At 36.3% G+C, this 23,410-nt stretch overlaps 1 protein-coding gene across 3 annotated transcripts in view; it reads left to right on the forward strand.

Annotated features, from left to right (window-relative positions):
• Nucleotides 1–23,410, forward strand: part of DCAF6 (DDB1 and CUL4 associated factor 6) — a 2,031,218-nt gene that overhangs the window by 852,890 nt on the left and 1,154,918 nt on the right. For all 3 annotated transcript variants that reach the window (XM_044072358.1, XM_044072359.1, XM_044072360.1), the window contains exon 7: nucleotides 16,540–16,754. In XM_044072358.1, coding sequence (XP_043928293.1) covers nucleotides 16,540–16,754 — 215 coding nt within the window. The remainder of the gene's footprint in view (nucleotides 1–16,539; nucleotides 16,755–23,410) is intronic.

Below are 23,410 nucleotides of genomic sequence, written 5' to 3' on the forward strand. Positions count from 1 at the left end.
TATTTTCTTCCTCTTCTATCACTGTTGGAGATCCTCGGTTAATTAATATAAGTGCTTCCTTTTATCTTTGTCCTAGATTTTCCACTGAATAACCATCATGAAATCCTTTCATTATCAAATTCACATGCTTAGTTCTTTCCCAATGCATCTTCTATAGAGTAGCTGTTTGTACTCTGCATTTTTAATATTGCTCACTACACTTTCTTTCTTATACATCTGTGAGACCATCCACATTTAAAGATAATATGGAAAGTGTCATTCTGATAAGAAGTAATTTTTCCACCTGTTGTGTATAACAGCTTTTTTTAAATGTATAGTTTCAGCATTTGTGTTAAATGCATACACTGTTTGTCAGGTTGCTCTTTTATACAGTTGTTTCTTGTCATATCCATTTGAACCTGTTCACATCTTACAATAAACAACAAACAACCCCAGAACCTTTTAACCTAACACTAACTCACAAAACTATGTACATCTTCAGATAATGAAGTTTAAGCTTCCTAATAGGAACAGTTGTCCCAGGTTGACAGCCACATTTACAGACTTGAATTAACCCATAATGAAGGTTATCCATGCTAAGATGCATGATACAGCCTTTTATTGTTCTTCCACTAAGTGCCATCTGTTTCTGTCTAATCCTTAATTCTCTCCCAGGTTTAGAAAAAAACGTTAATGCTTTCAGAAATCATTATCTCATAGCCATTGAAAGAAAGAAGTTTTCTGTTTTATTGATCCCTTATCTGATTGCCTTTATAGAAACATGAGAACCAGATACACAGTTTCCTTCCACTGCAAGCTTTTCATATTGCACTGTGAACGTTTATGTGCTAGAGAAAAGCTTTTCATAATATGCCATGTTGTTATATTTATTTGCTTCCCTTTAAAACATGTTATTAAATCAAGCCAAGGGATTTAATCCAGTCATTCCCCTATGCAAAAGTAAGAAAAAAGCTGTCAGTTTTTCTTATGTCATGCTATTCTTTCCAGGCTTTCTTCTGTTTTTACACTGCAGTACCCACATTTCTCAAAACTGTACAAGAGGAAAGAAATAATAAGGAAAATAGAAGCACCTGTTTACTTTAGTCTCCCTATTGCACACAAACATAACTGAAAAAGTTTTACTTTATTGCATGTATATGTCATGTATTATAAAAACTGTGTTAAGAACAACATTTTGTTTTACTTACAGTTAACTCTTTCCTTTCTATTCCCCTGTCTTAAATGTTCTTTCAAACTTTAATGACATGGTGTAGGGCATATGCTTTGGAGTCCCCTACAAATTTAATAAAGTAAAAAAAAGTCCAATATTTCCAGGTTTTCTTGTTCTGTCTGTCACACTTCACAAATGTAATTAATGCTTTGTAATCCCACATGTTTTCATCAATTTCCAAGTTGCTGTTTTTCTTCCTGTTGATCCTCATCTCCCAAATCCAGTCTCTGGTTATTTTTTTAATGTATTCCTGGTTCATACAGTCAGCTCGTGTGCTTTTTTCTGTCTCTCAAGCATTTTCATTTGGAACTTTAGAAAAAGTTTCACTGACATAGTCTCTCTATGGGCTTTATTATCAGAAGGATAAGAAGCAGAATCCCCTTCTGTTTGATAGCTCACTTTTTATTGGATCAACTTTGTATTTTTTCCTTAGCATTTTCTGCATCAAAAAGAGATTTTGACACTCCAGAAAAAAATATTCTGAAAATAAGTGGATACAGCAGCTTGAATCTCACAACTCCTTCACAACATTCCCTGATTGCTGGAATAAATTTGCTCTTCTGTCTGGTGTACAGTGAGTACTCATTTTCCACAAACACTCTGTTGTCTCCCACTTTTAGTACTTTTTCCTTCTGCCACAGTTTTATCTGAATCAACTCTTTCTGCTGGTAAGATTGTATCTTTACTATTAAAGGTCTGGGCTGCTTTCTTAAGGCCAGGTGTGGAGCATACGCATGATGTACCATTTGAATTAACAACTCCTGCTGTGAAATACCAGTCTAGTTGCTTATTTGTGCTTTTCTAAAACTAATACAGTTTGTTACTTCCAGTTTCTCTGTCACAGCAGAAAATCTTAGGCTTTCCCTATGTCTGCGTCCTGTAATTCTGCCATTTTTTTAAACATCTCTTCTTGAGCGGTTTCATACTTAGCTAGCCTTTTCTTCATTTCGAACTCTGATTTTTGCAGTTTTGTCAGCTCGTCTGAATATCTATTTAAAGCTTCTTCCATTTTCCAGCCTTTTGCTATTTGCATTGATGTATTCCTTTAGTGTTTCATTTTTTTTAATCAGATCTGAGCGCATTTGATTTATTTTAGATTACTGGAAGTTGTGTCTTGCACTAAAACTGGAGCTTGAACTGCTTTTTGCTGAACAGCTGATGGTTTCTTCCCAGCCAGTGTTTTCTCCTCAACTTTTGTGATTGGTTTTCTTTCACATTCTCCGAAATTTTTTTTTGCTGGTGAGTTAGGGTTAGGGCGTGGGTTAGGTGAGTGTGCGATAGTGACGGACCTTAGGGTTAGGGTTTGGGTTAAGGTAAGTGGATAGATAGTAGTGTATGTACAGTTTAGTGTAGGGAGAAGGGATCAATATGTTCTATGATTTCCCGTGCAAACACTCTGGTTTTAATACATACCAGGATTTTAATGTTCCAAACATTAATGGAGCTGGTTCTTAAAAACAATTTTATATTGTTCGAGGGACACTAGTTTAGTCAAAAAGTAGGGGTAGCGATGGGGACTTCATGTGGGCCCTTATTCGCTAACATTGTTTTAGCTGAGTGGGAAACTTCGGTTATATTTAAGACCGAGTTATTCAAAAGATGTCTTTTTTATGGTCATTTTTTGGACGACATATTAATTCTATGGGATGGCAACCATGATATGCTACATGAATTTTTTGGTGTCTTAAATTCCAGTACACATTTTTTGGAATTTACTGTGGAAACCAGCGATGATACCTTCAATTTTCTTGATATTACTATATCAAAAGATAAAGTAAATCACATGTTTGTGTCCACAATGTATCACAAGCCAACCTATTCCAATGCTGTTCTACATTTTTCAAGTGCACATCCTGTGCACCAAAAAAGATCTTTGGTAAAGGGGCAAGGAGTTAGGTTGGCTAGAATGGTCAGTGACAACATATTATTCTTGAAGGAAGTTGAGACCTTGGTGAATATGTTAATGGCACGGGGGTACCCCAAATAATTTATTGACCCTATCTTGAATGAGATTGTGAGATTGTTAACAAGAGGAATGAGGGTCATTTTACACCTATATTGGGGAGGTCAATTAACAATGCTTTGAGTACTGAGTTATTACCAAGTAACAAGTCAACATTCCAGTATTCTCTGGTATTGACCTTTAGTCCATCATTTGAGAGAATCAAGACCATTCTAAGAAGTAACTGGGCACTTTTTGATATGGAGCAGCAATTTAAAAACAAACTGGGAGACCACCCAGTAGTGGTATATAAAAAGGATAAGTCATTTAAAAATGTATTAGAAGCTAACCCAGTCATTAGAGCTTGTGGCATTATGAAAAAATGTGGTTGTTGCAATCAATGCCCCCATATTATGGAAAATGAAGGTTTTAAAATACAGAGAGTTGGGAAGGTTTACTTGAAGCAAAGGTTTAATTGTACTAGTAAAAGCCTAGTATATATAGCTTTATGTCAGAATTGTCAAAGTTTTTACATAGGAAAAACGGTCAATAGTTTAAATAAGTGTATATATCAGCATTTATATGACATTAGGAAGTGCAATGAAAAAAACGCACTATATAAGCATATAAAAGAAAAACCAGAGCATTGCTTCAAGTTCAGTGTTATTGAGCAAGTGACCCGGAAGGAGAGAGGGGGTCCACATGAATTATTTTTAGAATTTCGTGAATTGATGTGGCAACTCAAATGTAATGCGACTCAACCCCCTGGGCTCAATGAATTAGTTTCTATATCAAGTTATCTTAAGCTATAAGCTGAATATCATCTCTAAGTTAATTATTAATGAATTGGTAGGTCATCAGTAGGGAAGTATTAGTTAGTTTTTTATAGTTAATAGACTTTATAACTATTTTTTGATAATGTATCCCATTTTAGTTCTCCTTGCTGTCTTTTAATTGATTTTATAATTGATTCTTAATTTTGAATGAGATTTGACTAATGAAATAAGTGGTTTAGTCACATGATTTAATGAGTATATAAAAAGATGAAATGTAATGGTTTTAATATTATGAAGTCAATAGCTTATCGCTGACAAAAGCGCTAAATAAAAGTTAGTATTGGATTCCACCTGTGCGCCGTTTTGTTCTTCTACATATTGTTTACAGTTTAGTGTAGGGTTAGTTGTAAGATTTTAAGTGTATGTGTGTGGATTGATGTTTTTTTAGGTGTGCTTGTGTTGTTTGTATGTGTATCGGAATAGCAAATTTTTTCCTTGGGGGAAAAAAATCGCTGTTCTGAATGTTTGATATTATGTGGTTTAGATATTTTAGGTTCGATGAAATAGCATTCACTATTTTCATCTTTCGATAGCGTGGTATAAGCTTGAAGATCTAGACTGTCAGAGCTTCTGGAAGCCATCACTCTTTGATATATAGGTGACATAGTAGGGTACTCTGCCATGTGCCTAACCTTGTGTAAAACTGTTCCCGACCAGAGGTGGGCAAAAAGAGATTGCTGTAGTTTGTGGTGAGAGCTGATAGTACTGTAGTCATGATTTCTTTAATCTTCTTCAGAGTCAAACTACAGAGATATGCACAGAAGGTCACTATAACTTGTTTGTTGGTTGTGAGAAATGTCATTATTTTCCTTTAACTTCCCTCAAAATTACATCTCAGAGGTGTGCTCTTAAGGTCACTGTAGACAGTCTAGGCCTGTCTACTGTCTAGGAGCAACAAGATGAAATTCAGTACTACGAGTACTTTTTTCACTTTCTTGTGAACTGAAATCAAATGTATATGCAGGTGTCTATCGTCTGAGGCTGTGGGATAGGAGGAATGCTGCATATATGTATCTGACAGCAACAGGTCATATATGCACTGTTTGATCTTTCAGGTTCATTTAGAGAAATTTCAAAGATGTTCACAATGGTGTCTGGGGAGACATACTGTTTTGATCTGTAACAGCAGCAACTTGAAATATATGACTATGGCCATTTGTTTTGTCACTTTAGTCACAGTTTAACACCAGAAGAATGCACAGAAAGTGACATTTTTGGGAGAGGAGTAGGATAGAAGACCATCATGCCAGATATACTTTTATGTGCCTTCACAAGCATTTTTTATTTCTCAATTTGTGCCACTACTACTCAGTTTACTGGTAACTAAGTATTGTCAGCCTTGAGCATAACTTTTTCTTTCCTGAAAGAAATAATTAGTTTCTTTCCTTAGTCATGAGTTTTGTTTAGGCCATCTCCAGACCAAAGATTGTGGAGAAAAGGGCTAAAATGCACCTCAGAGCATATAGAATATGTAGCTTCTGAGGGCGTTTCCCTTTCCAACACAGTTGTTACAGTACAGTCTTCAGCAGTTAGAATGTGTTGAAAGCATGTAGGAAAAAGCTGACAAGTAAGAAAAAGTGTGAGAAAACAAAACGGAAGTACTCTGGATAGTATGAGGAGACAAGGATGGGTAGAAAATGATGGAGCACTGGGGTGTGTATCAGGGTGACAGTAGACAGCAGGTTTGGGAGAATCATGGAACCCTTTAATTAGGGCTCAGTATCATCTAAGGCTGCCTTTTTTAATCTCTGTATAAGGCATTTAAAAATGGTGCATCTAGGTTTGGACACCCCAAAGCAACAGGTGTGTTTCCTTTATGCAGGGGGTGTGGCTTAATTGTCAGAAATGGAAGGATGCAAAGGTGGCAACCCTATCTTAGGAGGTATGAGTTGCTTTAACTGTGAAAGAAATATGTATTGCTAATAAATTAAGTGTAATTAATGTGGGTATACAAAGGGGAAATGTGAGAAATTGGGGCAGACAAAAATGTTTTGTCTTCCTCACAAAAAAAAAATAATAATAATTAGTTCAGGAATGTCCAATGAAAAGACATGTACAGTGCAAGGAAAGAGGACATTCAGTTAAAAATTATGGAGTAAAATGCAGAGAATGTAACAGGCCATTTTATGTTTGACTGTCCAGTGTTATTAGAGCAACAAGCAATTTTGCAAAAAAGAACAGCAGTAAATATTGTTGCTCTGTGTGAATACTGGGAAGTAGGGGGTGGTTGTATAATAAGCAGGCATGGCAAGAAATGTTCGGTAATGAAGAAGAGTTGAGTAAAGTGGAAGGGAATGCAGAAAGTGGAGGGGAGGAGCAGGAAGGGGAGCATGTATATGGCATTCCTAAAAATAATAAATATGTAGCATTACAAAAAGGATGTAGATGAAGTTGGGGATAGTATGGGGAATAATTTGATAACAAGTAGAGCTAGAAAGTTGAAATTAGGAGGGTCAAAAATGCAAAGAAAGAGAAAAGATAATTTTTCTATTGTGGCAGTGAATGCAAACAGTGTAAGAAAGAAAGTGAATATTAGTGCATAAATTGTGCAAGAAGGTAAATGCAGGTGTCCTATGTTTGCAAGATTTGAGGTTGGTACCATAGACACAAAATGATAAAATGAGGGTCTTGTGTGTGGGGCAGGTGGGGTGGTAATATGGCATCCAGGTATGATGCCTGTTCAGGAATTGTAGTGCTGTTCAGAGGAGTTTTTATAATTGTTAGATTTGACATCTATTATTCCAGGTAATCTAGTTCTTATATATGTGAGAAGTAGAGGTGGAATACTTAGGCTTATTGTTGTGTGTGCTTATTTGATGACGGTGGGAAAAGGATGGAGCCATTAGAAGAAATTAAAACAATATGTGACTGCAAATATGTATATTTTAATAGTAAGAAATTTTAATTGCAACATTAGGAAAAATGTTGGGAAGATAGTGCAGGATAAAATGGATGAAATTGGAGAGGTTAAGATTAGACAAAGAAAGGTAGTTACTTATAGAGGGAGAACTAAACATAAATTGATTATGCATTACCATCAGAAAGGGTTATGAAAGATAAGGAAGAAAAATGGGAAGTGGGCCTTTCTGATCATATAGTGGTATGTGCTAAAAATGGGGAAGAGGAAAATATTACATTAGGCATAAGGATCAAGAAATTGACAAGCAGTGTAATATATACAGATATAATGAAAGAAGAAATAACTAGTCCACTGTCGGAGGATCATGAAAGTGTAAAGTTATCTTGCAGAAATTGGACAGAATGGTGGGGGATATTTAAGCAGAGATATAGAAATGTTTTTATAGTGGCAGTAGGAAAGTAAGGAAATTAAGAATAAGAGCGTACGTAAGTAATTAGAGTATGAGGTATTTTGGGGGGTGAGAAAGTTGAGGTACAGAGGGAGAGAGGAAGAGATGAGAGAAGTAGGGGAAAAATAAAGGACTTAATGTATAAGTAGAGGTGGTTGGTTAAAGGAAAAACAGAAAAAAGATGATATCTTTTTTAGGCAAAAGTGTGAAATATGGCAAAGGAAAAATGGAAAGTATGAGAACTCGAGAGCAAAATAGTCGAGAGTCAGGAAAGTATTTTAGAGGTAGTGGAGAAGTATATGAAAAAATGTGTAAGGGAGAAAAGGACAGAAACCAGAAAAGATGACAGGTATCAACAAATAACAGGCAAAGGAAATAAGGAACTGGCGAAGGAAATAGCAATAGAAGAGTTAGACAAGATATTACATTTAGTTAAAGAAAGTAGCTCTTCAAGCTCAGATGGTTTAGAGTATTATTTTTCTAAGAAAGTAAGGAAAGAGGAAAAGCGTTTACTTGTGAATGCATTAAGTGAGTGGTTAAGAGAGGGGGGTGTAAAGTGAAGATGTGTATGAGTGTGTTACAAAGTTTGTTTTTAAGAGGAAAGGGGAGAAAGGAGTTAATAAGAACCGGAGGGCTGTAATATAAAGAAATATGGATTATAAAATTCTAATGAAAGTTAAACAAGTGAAGTTATCTAAAGTGGTGGGATGAATAGTACATAATGCAAATATATGGAACTAAGGAAAAACAACCTGAAGATATGTTGTTGACATTAAATGAAGTAGTGAATTCCATAGTGAGAGAAGAGGGTGAAATTAAAGTAGTAATGTGTGATGTACAGAAAGCATTTGACAGCATAAAGCATGAAGAAATGTGGGAGTTAAGGTGTTATAACCTGAGTGACAAAGTTGTAAAGGTTTTCAAAACAGTATGTGAACATATATGGAATAGAATTGTAAATAATTGTAAATGGATGGGTAGGATAAAAACTTTGTTGAATCGTTCGGCTTTTCCCGGTTCGGGGTCGCCACAGCGGAACTCCGGTCCGCTAATGATTGGCAGTAGATTTTTACGTACTGACTTGCCAGGCCTGACGCACAACCTTCAACGAAGGTACGCCCATTCACGCATGTCTCCACACAGAAGACGCTTTAGCTGAGAATCGAACAGGACAACGTCTTACTGTGAGGCGACAATGCTACCGCAGCACCACCACCGCAGCGGGTAGGATAAAAACTGAAAGTGCATAAAGGAGTGAAGCAAGATTGACCTATAGATGGATTATTATTTACTTATGTGCTGTGCTAATGAAAGCAGTAGGAAAGTAAGTGAAGCAGGAAGTAAAGGTAGCCCAGTTTATGGCATATGCTAAAGATTAAAAGTATTTGAGCACTGGAATGTATGTTAAAGGAAAACACCTATTTTTTTTCATTGTATCTTTGTTTTTGAGCTATTTTAATGCCTCAAAATCATTCCAAGTGCTTCTTTTACAATGTTAATGTGTTTCTCTCAAAATGGTGGATGATGGGGCTTCCCTTAGTAATGCGATCTTATTTTCTTGCTTTCATTCCTTCCTCCCAGAATACATTTCAAGTCCTATTTATATGACTCATGCCAGACATAAGGAAGTGTTGCTGTTTTCTCATGCCATTAAAATATAATGGCAGGACTATGAAGCAGTGTCATCTAAACACACCTTCTGTAACAGAGCTGCTTCTGTTTTTACCTGACTGAGCATAATTTGTGTCTGCCAGAGCGTGTTCTATGCTATAAATATCTGTTTACTGCATGCAGCAAAAGAAAGCAGATAAAAACAGGGTTTTGTAAGAGGAGTCTTGTAGTTCGAAAAAATTTCACAAACCATCCCCCACAGTCTCATGCTGAGGTGTGAAAACTTTCACTGCAGTAAATGATCCTTGCTGTACATTTACAAGTGACAAGTTGTAGGACTCTTATGCTACTTCCCAATGCCTTCAGTGGGAGCATTTCTCTCTCATGAATGATGCAGACTTAAAATGTGCTTTACTAGTTTCTCAGTTATTTCTGTAATGTTCCCTCTCCTTTTTTCTATTTCATATTTATTTATACTTTGTTAACCAGGAAAGTGAACTGGTCCCAGGACCCTTTTCAACCACAACTTATGCTACACTGGCAGACATAATAACAAATATTAAATGCACTTATCAATACAAAGAAAAATACTGACATAAAGACATTGACAAAGATTGCATGTACAACACATAGCCAATGTGTGACAATGACCAAATAAATAATAGAACAACATTTACTAGAATGTTTACATTGATAATGCTTAGCTATGCTATGTTATTTATTATAAATAATTAATTGTATGCACACATATTGCGTGCACACACACACACATATATATATATATATATATATATATATATATATATATATATATATATATGGGTCTATATGACTTGGTCGACAGTTCATATGATCGACTGTTTATTTGGTCGACAGTTCATTTGATCGACAAGCATTTGCCCCCTTCCCCAATGTTGTGTGACCCTGGAGTTGATATATATAGTTAGGGGGTGTGGGGGGCACAGCCCCCCACATTGGGGTGTGGGGCGAAGCCCCCCACCTAAAATGCTTGTCGATCAAATGAACTGTCGACCAAATAAACAGTTGATCATATGAACTGTCGACCAAGTCATATAGACCCATGTATATATATAAAATCTGTGTATGTGTTTCTGTATATGTGTATGTATATAAAGTACATGTACAAAAGCGTGTGTGTGCGTGCACGTGTATGCATTTAAACACAGTTAAGTACTTCTGATTTACTTTTCTTTGTGTTTTTAATGCAAGGGCACATAGTAAATGTATGTTGATGTAAATTCAGCTGTATATTATGGTTGCATTATGACAATGTAAGGACTGACTCAGAGTTAGTGGGAATCTCTTACAGTGGATCTACATTTACCAGATATGCATCCCTCTCTGGAAGGATGTCACACAAAGCATAAAAGACCTTTTTTATGAACAGTATAAGTGCACCTAGTTGATAGGGTTGCCACATGACTCTGTTTCTGCAGTTTTGGCTTGTGTGTGTATGGGGGGAGTGACTTCTAATAGTAAATGCATTGATACTTTACAAGGTAAAATATTTACTGACTTTTCTCTAAATGTTACTTAAATCTTCTATACTACATTTACGTTATCTTAACACATAAACCATTATAAATAACATTTAATGCTTAGTATTTCAGTACTGTGTTGATGCTATGTAAATTTGTCAGAAGAGTTGACAATTGCCTTTAAACTCCTGACTGCTCTAATTGCTTTGTTTTGCTGTGAAAGGGAAGAGTTAAGTTCTCCTCCCCGCTGGAATAAAAACAGTGGAAATAGTTCCATAGCTTTTTGTCTTTTTTTATATCAGCTGCTGTGTTCCTGACATTAGTAGAATGAATTGCCCATCTAAGATTGACAGCAGTACCTGACAGGGTAAACCACAGATTTAACTGTGTCTGTGATATGTCATGCAAGTGGAGACGAATTTCTCTGCAAAGTATGTGAGAAGTTGAGTTTAAAAAAAAAGTAGGTGGGCTTTCCCTTCCTTTGACTCCAAAGCAAGGAAATAAAAGTGTTAAAAAGTACAAGCAGGTTTCTGGTACCTACACAATGCTGGAATCCTATTGTAGGGAGAAAATAAACCTAACAATTGAGTTAAACTGTATGAAAGGGTGGAGTTTTCTTTAAGGGAGGGTTGGATTAAAGTTAGGTAGAGAAAAGCAAGGGTTTGGGGAGGTGTAACAAAATACGGGGGATATCTTTACGAATCAGGAGATAATTGTGTTGGGTGTGAGGTATTGGAAGCAGGAAATGAGAATGAAGCAGTGGGAGGAGGTTGTAGAGGAACCTAAAAGCAGTACTGAGATGTGGAAAGCTTTTAACATGTTCCTTAAAAAAGAGTGTACATATTAGGGAAGTTGAGTTATTGGGGAGGAGTATATGCTTTTCCAACCCGTGAAGAAAAAGGGCTGCTAAAGGTAGTATTTGGGGTTATATGGGGTTTAGAGGTGAACCTGGTCAAGTGAGGGGTGTTATATTGTAACAAAAAGTGGGTGGGGGCTAATCAAGCCAGTGTCTTTTTATTTTACTAATTTATTTTTTGGCATCCATAAATATGTTTTTGAATGTTGATGAAGATGGAACAAAAGAAAAGAGATGTTTTAGGACAAATTTTGTGGAATAAGTATGAAATACAGTGGTCAAGTATTCAAACAGGAAAAAAAGAAACAACGTAACATAAGAAGTGGGTGAATATTTAAGTAAAATTAAGTTATAGGGATTGAAAGTAGGGCTCCAAGGGATGGAAAGAAAATGGTAGTATGAAGCAATAATGGAGAAATTGTATTACATTCAAACTTGGGAACATTTTGTATAAGTAAAAAAGATGTTTTTTCGAATGGCGCAGTGGTAGCCTTGTCGCCTCACAGCAAGAGGTTCTGTGGTTCGATTCTCTGCTGGAGTGCCTTCTGTGTGGAGTCTGCATCTTCTCCCTGGGTTTGTGAGGGTTTTCCTCTGGGTGCTCCGGTTCCTCCCACATTACAAAGACACACATCTGGAGTGTTTCTGCCCGGGCCTCTGCTGAAAATTGGCTTCATTCCAAGTCGGGGTTTCCCAGTAAACAAATGTTAAATAAAATAAACTAAATGTTTATGAAAGAGAAGCAGAAATGGTTTAATAAAGTGGAAGAAATAAGTGATTTTCTGTGTAGGTTAATGTTGGGCAAACTGCTTGTGAAGGGACAAATGAAATATAAACAGCAAAATAAAAGGCTGTAAAATTTGTGATGAAGCAGTAGAGTGTAGGAAGATGAAAATATTTTTGAAAATTTTCAAGAAGAATGTACATATGATCGTTTTCAGGAAATAAACATGGACTTGTTATATAGGGAGTCTAAGGATGTCACAAAGATGCAAAGAGAAAGAATGGATCAGATTTTGATTGGGGCAGAATGGAACTTGTGGCAATGTAGATGTCAGAATTTACTGTATAGTAAATAATGTACTGTACACTTATGTTAAGCGGAATAATGTTATGGTTGTGGAGAAAAGGATGTGGAATGTGAATTGTGAAAAAAAAGAGAAAAGTTGATTTTGTTTGGTATTAAAATATAAGAAATGTGTGTTATTTTGTTAAAAAAGAAAGAATAAAATTGCAATGATGTGAAGTTCATGATGTGTAAATACTGAATTTTACAATGTGATATAAATAAAGCTCCCATACACATTTTGTGTAGATGAAGCCAAAAGGTAATGGGGAAAAGAGGGAAGTATGGAGGAGAAAAGCTTTAATCCGGGAAAGGAGAGTACAGTTGTTTGTTTGGCAGGTACAGAGAAAATGACCACAAAAGTGGACTTAATTCAGAAAAAAATATTCTGATACAGAGACTGTGGGAAGAAATTCAAGTGATTGTTATGGCTGAAGTCAGTTTGAATTCAAAGCAGTGGAATACTAAATCAAGGAAAAGGAACCATTGATTGGTATGGCAAAATCCTGGTTGTAAGTAGTGGAGGAGTATTTTGATACAACAAATGATGATGAGAGCAGAATTAAAACTTTTAATGGCAGTTTCTGCATTGGAGGGAACATAAACAGTGTTGCACACTGAGCAAACAGAAAAAATAGGGTCAGTTAAAAGAAATAGACATATGTGGCAACAGCAACTGTGTCTGATGGAGATAAGGATGCCAACTATGAGAATTACCAGCAAAAAAAAATGTAAACTTTAGCCATGTAATTTGAGACACAATTGTTGTGTGTATGTGTTTTAACGCTGCATATATTAAATTGTTTATTCATTTAGGAGATAGCCAGTTTGGTGGTATTGCCTTTAAATATGTGCAGTCTAGTATAACAGGACATGTTCCCAATAACTGTAAACTGGTGGTATTGCCTTTGAATATGTGCAATCTAGTATAACAGGACATGTTCCCAATAACTGTAAATTATTTTGTAAATATCGGAAGTCAATGAGTCACGTGGGTTGACTGTGCGGTTAGGTTACAGGAAGAAAAATGAAATGTATCATTCAAAACTCCATGCACAGGAAGTGTGGTATAGATCTTAGGAAAAGATGGGTGTTCCAGGACATCAGCTTGTAGTATAATAAATGTTATAGTTGTGATTCCAAGAAGGCTGAATATTGTAGACCGTGCTATTAAGGAAATTAGTTTTGTTGTATGCATATACAAATGGTATCGATAGGGAGAAATAGTTTATAGACAGTCAAAAAATTTTTTAGGTGTTAACACGCAAATTATATTAATAGTTGATTTTAATTATGGTATAAGAGGAAGGAAATGGAAAAAAGGAGAACATGTGATGAGAGCATAAGTAATGAACAGGATACGAACATATTAAAGAGTAAGTTTAAGACAAATATTTGATTTTGTGGTCTACTTAAATTCTTAAAAGGAAGTACATAGTGGAGTTGTAGTAAATGGGCTCTCAGATCATGTTGAAGTCTGGTCAGTATTTGGAGAAAATTAAATTTAAGTATAATTAAACAAGGCAAAGAAAGAAGAGATTAACAGGCTTTTATGCCTGTTTAAAACTTACAAAACAGAGAAGGATGTAATTGTAGGAGTATCAGTGGGATACACAAACACTTTATGACAGCTGGATGGAATGGTGGCTAGCTTACAGAAGGAAATACAGAACTACTTATCAAGAGGTAGAAAAAGAATAGCATAGATGCAAAAGAAATTTACGTGGAAAAATGCATTGAGTTAAAGCATTTCTAATAAGATAAATGCAATTACTAGAGAGGAAGAGATACAATAATTGAATAAGTTAAAAATAAAAGATATGCTATAAAGGTAAAATCTATTATAAAGGAAAAAAAGAAGTAAATCTGTTCTTAGCTAGTCAGGTAAGTGGGAATGAGTGAAATAGCAGTAGTTAATGAAACAGGTGAGGTAAAAACACAAAGAAATATGTCTAAAGAAGATGTGAAAATAATTGTTTAAGGTGGAATGTTAAAGTTATGTAGTAGCATCAAAAAACTTTTAAAAGTGAAAATGAATTTAGAATCATAAAAAGCTATAGAAGAAGGGAAAAGTAACGCCATACTGGGAGAAGATGATTTAGATTCTAGACTTTATAAAAGTATGACAGAATGAGAAATATATTTCCTATGTATACACAATGAATAATTGAAAATGGTGCAGTAAAAATATAAGTACAGGTATGATAAAATTCATAGGGAAAAATAAGACAAGAAAAAGAATTGGAGACTAGTCACCTTGTGTAACATTGAATATAAAATTATTATGACTGTGATGGAGGAAACATTTAATAAAGGAGGCAGTGGAGAAAGGTATATATGGTATTAAGTGTAAGAACAGTAGAAAATGCTGTTTATGGTAAAAGAGGTTTAGGAATAGTGATATTATGTGATATTAAGAAATTGTATGGCAATGTTTATCATGGTCATTTTAGAAAGTCATGGAAGCATGTGGAATTCCAAGCAGTGTAGTGAAATATATTAAATCAGTATATGAACATTCATATGTAAAGTCCTCAATAGATGGGTGCTTATATTCAAAATATTCTCTTGTTAATAGATGGGTGTTACATTCAACATATTTTTAGTACTTACTGCATTTTAGAAGGGAATGATTGACTTGACATTATTATTTGGAGGTGTCCAAACTTAACCCTGCTAAGAGAGGGATTATCTACAACCAAGAAAGGGAAGGATTAGGTATGATTGATATTGTGATTTATTTAAGAGTAATACATTTGCTCTGGATTATAACAAAAATGATTGAGAAATAAAACAATATAAAGCAATATTTTTAGTGATTGCAACCAGAAGAAAAGGTTAAATGTATATAATGTGAAACAAAAAAAATGACAAAATATCAAGGGACTGGAATCTAAGTTTTCCTTTAAAAGAAACGTAGAAGTGAATGGCATACTAATATAATGGCGGGCTTAGATTTGTGATTTCTCCATGGAAAGAGTTAGGTGCTGAGGTGAGAAAGTTTATCAGAGATTGAAGAAACAGGTTTAAATGTATATTACAATGTAGGGATTTTTTGTGGGGCTTGATCCTCAATAAGTTGTCAATTAAATCCATAATGAAATGCAAACAATATAATGAGAGAAAGTTTAGACTTTGTGGGGAGGAGGAAACAATAATCCACATTGTAGAATGTAATAAAATAAAATAATTCTGTGAAAGAAACAAAACTTTGATATGCAAAATCAATGTTTTCCATGACATTAAAAACAGTATTATACGGCTTTTATTGAAAGTAATTAAGTTTGTAGACTGAACTGATAAAAATACGTTGTTGGAAATTTTGGTTAGCCAGCTGTAGTGAGTTATACAATGAAAAATTAGTTGGACATGAAATTAATGGAGAAATTAAGGTGTAGTTATGGATGGAAGGTTGGGGGATAATGTGCAAGGCATGACAGAGAAATATTTGTTTAATTTCTAAAAACAATATGTGCTTGTAAATGTTTCTTTATTTCATTATATGTTCATGTTGTGTTAGTAATACTGTAAATAAGAGAGTCTGATTTTGTATAGTTAAATCTACTGCCAGTCATTAGTGGACCGGAGTTCTGCTGTGGCGACCCCTAACCGGGAAAAGCCGAAAAGACAAACAAACAATTATTATTTTCATAAAGCTCCTCTGCTCTTTACAGTAAGTGCTATGGCATACTTTTAATCCATGTGAGCTACCACCAGCTCAGGCAGATGGAATCTTAGTTTAACATCTCATCCATAGTAAAGAAGTACAGCCCCCCCTAAAGCTGCAGTGCAATGTCAGTAATGGAAGAATGAATCCATTCACCTGGGGTAGCAATAGAACTCATACTTATGATCATCCAGTAATGAAGATGAGTGTGCTACCTATTGAATCACAGACACTTTTCCCCACGAACAACTCACAGTGTCAGCCTAGGAGAAAGGAAGATCATATTAACTAATGCTGCTTAATACAAACTGATTGGGAGATGGGGGCTAGTAATCAGAGTGGGAATCTGAGCTGCTGCAAAAGAAAGTTCAACCTCATTTTGCCGTCATAAGGGCTTGAGGATTGCATTAAAAAAGGTAAAAAAAAAAAAGAGAGAGAGAGGGATAGACTGACTGCAGAAAAGCATTGTACCATTCTTAGAGGTAGGCATTGTGACTGAGCATCATACATTCTAAGGCTGACTATCATATCTCTCTTCCTATTTTAGGTAATTATGTAGGCCGAGGAACTACAGGAATGTGTGGTCGCTTTGTTCCAGCTCATCTTAGCAATAAATCTTGCAGAGTGACTTCCCTTTGTTATAGTGATGATGGCCAAGAAATTCTTGTCAGCTATTCTTCAGATTACATTTACTTATTTGATCCCAAAGATGATAAAGCACGTGAACTGAAACATCCATCATCTGACGAGAGAAGGGAAGAGGTATGTGACTCAGTGTTGTTTTTTTGTAATGGTGAAAAATGCTTAGATAGTGAAACCTAGCAGCTAGATTACAGTGCAGAGTAGTAATTAATAATGTGCCTAGGAGTCAACTTGAGGGAGTAGTGCCCCATTTGTGGATAATAGCTATCTCAGTAAAAAACCTTCTTTGTTTTGTGGCACTTTAATAGTAATTCATATTTATAGTTTTCTTCCCTGCTGAGATACTCATCAAAACATGTATTTTTTTCAGAGCTATCAGTATCTGTGTGAAGGCTAATGGTGATTTCACTCCAATGAAAGAGTTCATGCACGTGATATGAGGCTTCCATAAGGGCAACATAGGCATGCATAAATGCTTGAGCCAGTTGTGTTGAGGAATAAAGCCCTGACTGTGACCCAGGCAGCACAAATTCGATTCTCTGCCTAGGCGCTTGGTGACACAGGCCCAGAGGATGGTCATGCCTAGCCTTGTGGTGCGGGGGGATGGAAAACTGCATACCAGGGCACAATGGCTGGTCGATCTCTCTGGTGGAGATTGGGGAGAGTTTCAGAGCTTAGTGCTGCCTGAGGTTGGCTGGGGCATCCTCTTAACATCAAACCCCTTGCAAAAGTAAGAGGTTGGGCAGGGCTGGCACCCATTTTATATCACACATTGGGCTGTCACTGATGTGTACACAGGGTGAGGAATTCAACAGAAATACTCCTAAGTAGCATTATGACACTAGACTAGGTGCCTTGATCTCTTCTCTGGCCATGAACATGGGCTGCAGAAAATCCAGGGTTGGGAGGAGTAAAGGAGGCTCCATTGACCCAGCAGACAGGATGGGTCTGGGAAGGCAGATGGGTAGCTATGAGGAGGGAGAAGTTAGCTAAAAAAATCGCCATGCATACTCTTCAGTTCTTTTCACTTTAGAAAAACTATTGATTGCTCAGCAGTAGCTCTTAAGAAGAAAGTACTCTGAATTTCTATCCTTTAAGTTGTTTCTTTGTTTTTGTTTCAATATTTTCATCTCTTCACATCACTGATTACTTCAAGTTATGTCTTTCTCTTCAGAGTCAATTAGTAAACATGCTTGTGGTGAGCAGAGAGCCCCATACATTACCACACTCCATGCTTATTGTTTCTAGCTAAAGATTTGTCATGGTACCTGACAGCAAAGATACTTGAATTTGAAAAAAATGGTTAGAAGTCTTTTGGTAAGGATCATTCTTCATCTACTGTGAAGAAGAAAACGGAAGAACATGAAATAATGTGTGAAATATAAGAGGAAGTGGTGACGGTCTATATCAGGAAAGCTGAAGTGCAAGTCCTTTGCTGATTTTTTTCTTATGATAGATCAACTTTGGCTGCTCCCACTACAGGGTCTTCAAAATAGGGCTTTCTCACATTGAGTCTGCCCACTGTGAAATTAAAGCTACAGCATCAGACTCATCGATGCAGGTCCTGGTCCAGTAACTGGATAGAATAATTTTCCATGTACTGGAAAGCTCCTTTGGAGACCCAAACTGTGCTTTAGTGGAAACCGCAAAGAAGCAGAAAGCTGCCCATAATTCAAAGGATGTTTCAATGCCTCCATCAATGTAACTCTGTCTTGCTTCTCCACTTATCCTCAGACCTTTGATTGCATTCTGTTTACCAAGGATTACTTCTTTGTCATTCAGGAAGCCACTCAAATTCATCTGGAGTTGCTGTCTCTGTGGAGTAAAGAGCTAAATCCCTGACTTTAGCCTAAGCAGCCTAGATTTGATTAGTGGCTTTGCTGTTGGAGGAAGCAGCTGGGGGGGAAGATAAGAGTGAGTGACTGTCATCAATTTGTTGATCCCGGGGATGGGGTGCCTTGATCAGGTCCAAATGTACTGTTAATACTTGCTGAAGGCCAAGCTTCTCAGCACGTAAGGAACAGTGGTGGATGCAGCAACTTCCCTAGCATCTTGCAGCATTTTAGATGGAAGATGTGTCATATGGAAAAATGCGTACCTAGAATCATCCTTACAAGCCTCACTTTTGCGGTGTGTACATCAGGAATGAAATGAACTGTAGTAGGCTGTAAGGCACAAATTACTACCTGCTGGCTGCTGGGCCTCTCCCACCCCTCAATGTGAGTGAAGATATGGGAACTAGGTGGTCACCAGGCGACTAGGGTAGAATCAACTCATTCTAAGCCCACTGTGGTCCCATATCCAGTTCATAGAAGGTGTCTGGGGAAAATTACTTGCTTTACAATAGCCCACATTAGATTAACCCAACACTAGTTATTCAGTTACAAAGGCAATAATATGTGAACCTTCATTTGTACCTTTGAAGAATTATTGGCTTGTCTGATGTCTTCAGATGAAGAAGGGAGAGTTTTACATGTCTTAAATTAACTTCTGTGCAGAAGATGATGTAGACCACATGGATTGTTGGTAATACTTGCATTAAGGATATGTATTTTTCTAAAACTGTAAACTGCATGAAAAATATTTTGTTAATCCTTTGAGGTCCTTCTTCTCCAAAGAAAAACTCATCTTGAAATGGTGAGGTCCAAGCAAAGTATGCATGATATTTCATTATAGTTTAATACGTTTAAGGATGTAATACAGTCTACCTTCCTACCACCCTGACACAGACATCTTCAAGCTGAACTGACAGCTTGTACTGGGCTCCTCTGGATAGGCTGGTTGTCTGTAACATCCAGAAGCCTTTTTTCTTCCTCACTGCCAGAAGGCAATACCTATGGCTACACTACCTTTTAATAGGAAATCAAGACTCAACAGGTGTGGCTGAAGACGTATACACCTCTAGCAACTAATCTTTAACTGTTTATTGTACATGGTTTTCTATAAAATTTCCATCAGTCCAATGGAGCATTGTTTCTAGACCTCCAGAGGGTAAGAATTAAGTGCTACAGAAGAGTGCACATACTGAAATATCTTTTGTGATATTGTGTATGCATTCTGTAGGACCTCAGTTTAGGCGTGGTTTGTGTAGATATGTTTAGCTTAGGATAGAATTATATCCTCAGCATGTTAAAGGTCAGCTCCCTGAAGCTGCTATCTCCAGTCTGCACCCCTTTGGCTTACAAACTGGCAGTATCCTAGGAGGCTTGACTAGAAGGGAAAGACAAAAACTGCTGTCAGACAATTGTTTCTTGTCTCCACTCCACAGTTCTCAAGACCTTTTTGACCAGGGCAAGGCCATTTTACAGGAAACAAAACTCTTCTCATCGACCATATGAAAAAAGAGCAGTTACCTCTCCAGTGCATTATTGCATCACACAGAACATCAAAGTGGTATAGATTCGATCCTAGTAACTGCTACCAAGATCAAAACTCCCTGTTCACCAACACCTCTGGGAGGCAGCTTTTCATACCACTTGCAAGCCTGTGAGTGCATTTCCTTAGGCATATGGTTTCTACAGACAGTTTCTCAAGGATATACTATAGAATTTTTGCAGAACCCTTATTCAGATGACATTGGAGTCTACATTTTGTGTCTCTGATCTGTGTTTGTAAAACAGTTGATACATATTTCTTAGTTCAGGAATTAACCGTAAGGGCTGAAAGGCCATTTAAAATGCATATTCCAGTGTTAGAGAAAAAAAAAAACTTCCCAGTCTTATTGTCAAAAGAATTTTTAAAAGTTATAGACTTATTCTGATGTGTATGTATATATATATATATATATATATATATATATATATATATATATATATATATATATATACATGTGTGTGTGTGTGTGTATGTATGTGTGTATATATTTATGTGTGAATGTTTATTCCACAATCAAAACAAGAAGTGAGAAGTTAACGTAGACCTTGATGCTGTCCTACACTTGTAATTTTAAAACTATAATTTCTTCCGCTAGAGGCACGTTTAGATTGCAGCAATTCAGTATCCATAATCAATTGAAATTCCTCATCACAAAGTGCTTTAAAAGCAAAACACAGTTTACCTTGCAAATGCATATAACATATTGCATATAGACCCATAAGTTATAATCTTAGCCTTCTAAAGAAGGTGATTAATGTTGATTATAGAATGTTTTCCTTGTATTTCCTCCATTCTGTCTCTCTCCTACTCCTAAACTGTCCAGAACTTTTATTTTTAATTAATTAAAAAAAAAAAAAGAGAGAAAAAGAAAACAAAAACAGAGCAACGGAGACCTTCTTTTCTCCATTTCTTCCTTTCCAAAGTACTGATATACTGGGTATGCGTGGGAACGCAAGTCCCATACGCATGCGCAGTACATCAAAAAAAGGCAACAGGATATTACCAACCGCAGAAGGACAGCACGGCACCGTTATACAAAGACATTATTTAAGAAAAGTAAGTATTTTTTTCTTAAATAATGTTATTATATAATAGCAGTAACCAACTCAGTGGGGTGGTATGTTAAGATTTACCCATGATTGGCTTAATTTAATCACTTGGGCTTCACCCTCGTGATTAAACCACACCAGCCGTGGGTAAATCTTAGTATACCACACCGATGTCGTTGGTTATTGCTTAATAATTCTTTTGGTATATTTACACTGAATACCTTCCAAAATCAGAATATCTCATTTACTATAGACACAAAATCATGAGTTGTAGTCAATCACTGGTCTCGCATATGCACTAAATAATTTCTTCAGAAAGATTGTACCTCATGAGGTAAAATTCTTAAGAATTAAACCCACTAACCTTAAAGCTTTAGGTTTTGTTACCCATATCTGGGTTGTAAACTTCAAGTTATTACATTCAGTAATTCCTAAATCTTTATAACTGTGCATTGAGATATGTATTTCACATATTTATATTAAATCTTACTGATGGTTTACCAAAAAATAAAACACCATACTTCTCTTTTTGTACATAATCCATGATACTTCGCTATCTATGTACATACATCCTCTTGATAAATGTACATAAGACAACAGAACCAGTTACAAAGGCCACAGTTTTAATGTTGTTGTGTCTTTCGGCTTATTAGGGGTCGCCACAGCGGAACTCTGGTCCGCTAATGTTTGGTAGGGGATTTTTACGTGCCGAGTTACCAGCTCTGACGCACAACCTTCAACGAAGGCACGCCCATTCACGCATGCCTCCACACAGAAGACGCTCTAGCTGAGAATCGAACGTGACAATGTCTTGCCGTGAGGCGACAACGCTACCGCAGCACCACTACCGCGGGTTAAAGGCCACAGTTTTAATATGATCAGCATATTTTGCTTGCCTGTATAAATCTGTCACTGGGAAACTTGAAAATACTGTGTTGAACAAGACTCGAGGCACAGATCCTTGGGGGTGCTCCTATTCAGAGTAAGAGGTGTTAATCCTAACCCTGTGTTTTTTGTCTAATTAGTTTTGAACCCACTTCACAATGTACTGGTTAATCGAGAGATGAATCATAGAATTGATGATAAAGATTGGAAACCTGTCAACGGCTTTTGATACGGCAAATAAACCACCACAGCCCTAACAGCTGAATCCATGGCTTTACTTTCAAGATCATAAAAAACAGCCAGTTGGCAAACAGTGACCTATTCTGTATGAAGCCATGTTGGAAAATATCCAGTAATGGTCCTGCTAAACTATTGCTGGTAATAATAGATAAAATACATATTTTATAGTACTTCCCAGTTAATGACATTAAACTAATAGACCTGTAGTTATTAAGTTTATCAAAAGCACCCCTTTTGTATGTGGGTGTAACCTTGCCAATTTCCAACTCCTGGAAACCGCACAATAAGATAGTAATAAACTGAACAAAGTATTAAGATGAGTAATGATATCCTTAAAGAATGCAGTCCAAAAACAACATGCTATAGTGTCCGGGCCTTGACTACTGTCACTTTTTATCTTGGCAAACAACCTTTTTTTTTTTTTTTTTAATTAAATCCTCTGTAAGTACTGTATATGGAGTAGTTATTTATTTCATGTAAGAACACATAGTTGTACTGTCTGACTTGTTTACTAATACTAGCAAAGTGGGAATTAAATGTATTTGTTAGAGCCTGACCCTAATAATGATATTTTCCTTTATAATGCTAATTATAGTCCTTTATTTCTGTTACCATAAGAAAATTATTTTTTGTTATCCCCTAGCTCAATTAATTTGCTTTCATAACTATTCGTAGCCAGTTTCAGTGACATTTTACTCACTATATAATATGCCTTCTTAGCAGATGGAGTATTGTAGTTTGGATATTTTTTGTGCTTATACTTCTACCAAGGAGGGACAAATTTATCATTTTCCTGTGCATCCATTTTCTTGCAGCTATTTACGTTCTTTAAACACATTTCTTCAAACATGTCCCATGTTATTGCAGCTTTACAGTTGTTTGATTTCAATTGATGTCTTTTCTACCAGTGATCGTACCTAAAATCCTTGTTATAATGTTTCAACCTATCATAAGTGAACTACGTATGTTGAGTTGAATTCCCCTCTGGTGTGGAAGGCGGACACCCTTTCGTATGGAAGGGGATGTTTCTGTATGCATTATCCCCCTTCCCTCTTTTTTAGAAAGTTCTGCTGAAGATTCAGCAGGACAAACCAAAAATCTTGCTGGTGACTCCCTTTTGGCCAAGACAGCATTGGTTCTCTCTTCTTCTGCATTTAAGGACAGTCATCTCAAGTCAACTCACAGGGTGGATCTTCTCACACAAGGCAAGGGATCTCTCATACACCA

This window comes from Protopterus annectens, chromosome 5.part0 (assembly GCF_019279795.1).
Source record: "Protopterus annectens isolate FY-2018-M chromosome 5.part0, PAN1.0, whole genome shotgun sequence".
Classification (NCBI taxonomy): domain Eukaryota; kingdom Metazoa; phylum Chordata; order Ceratodontiformes; family Protopteridae; genus Protopterus; species Protopterus annectens.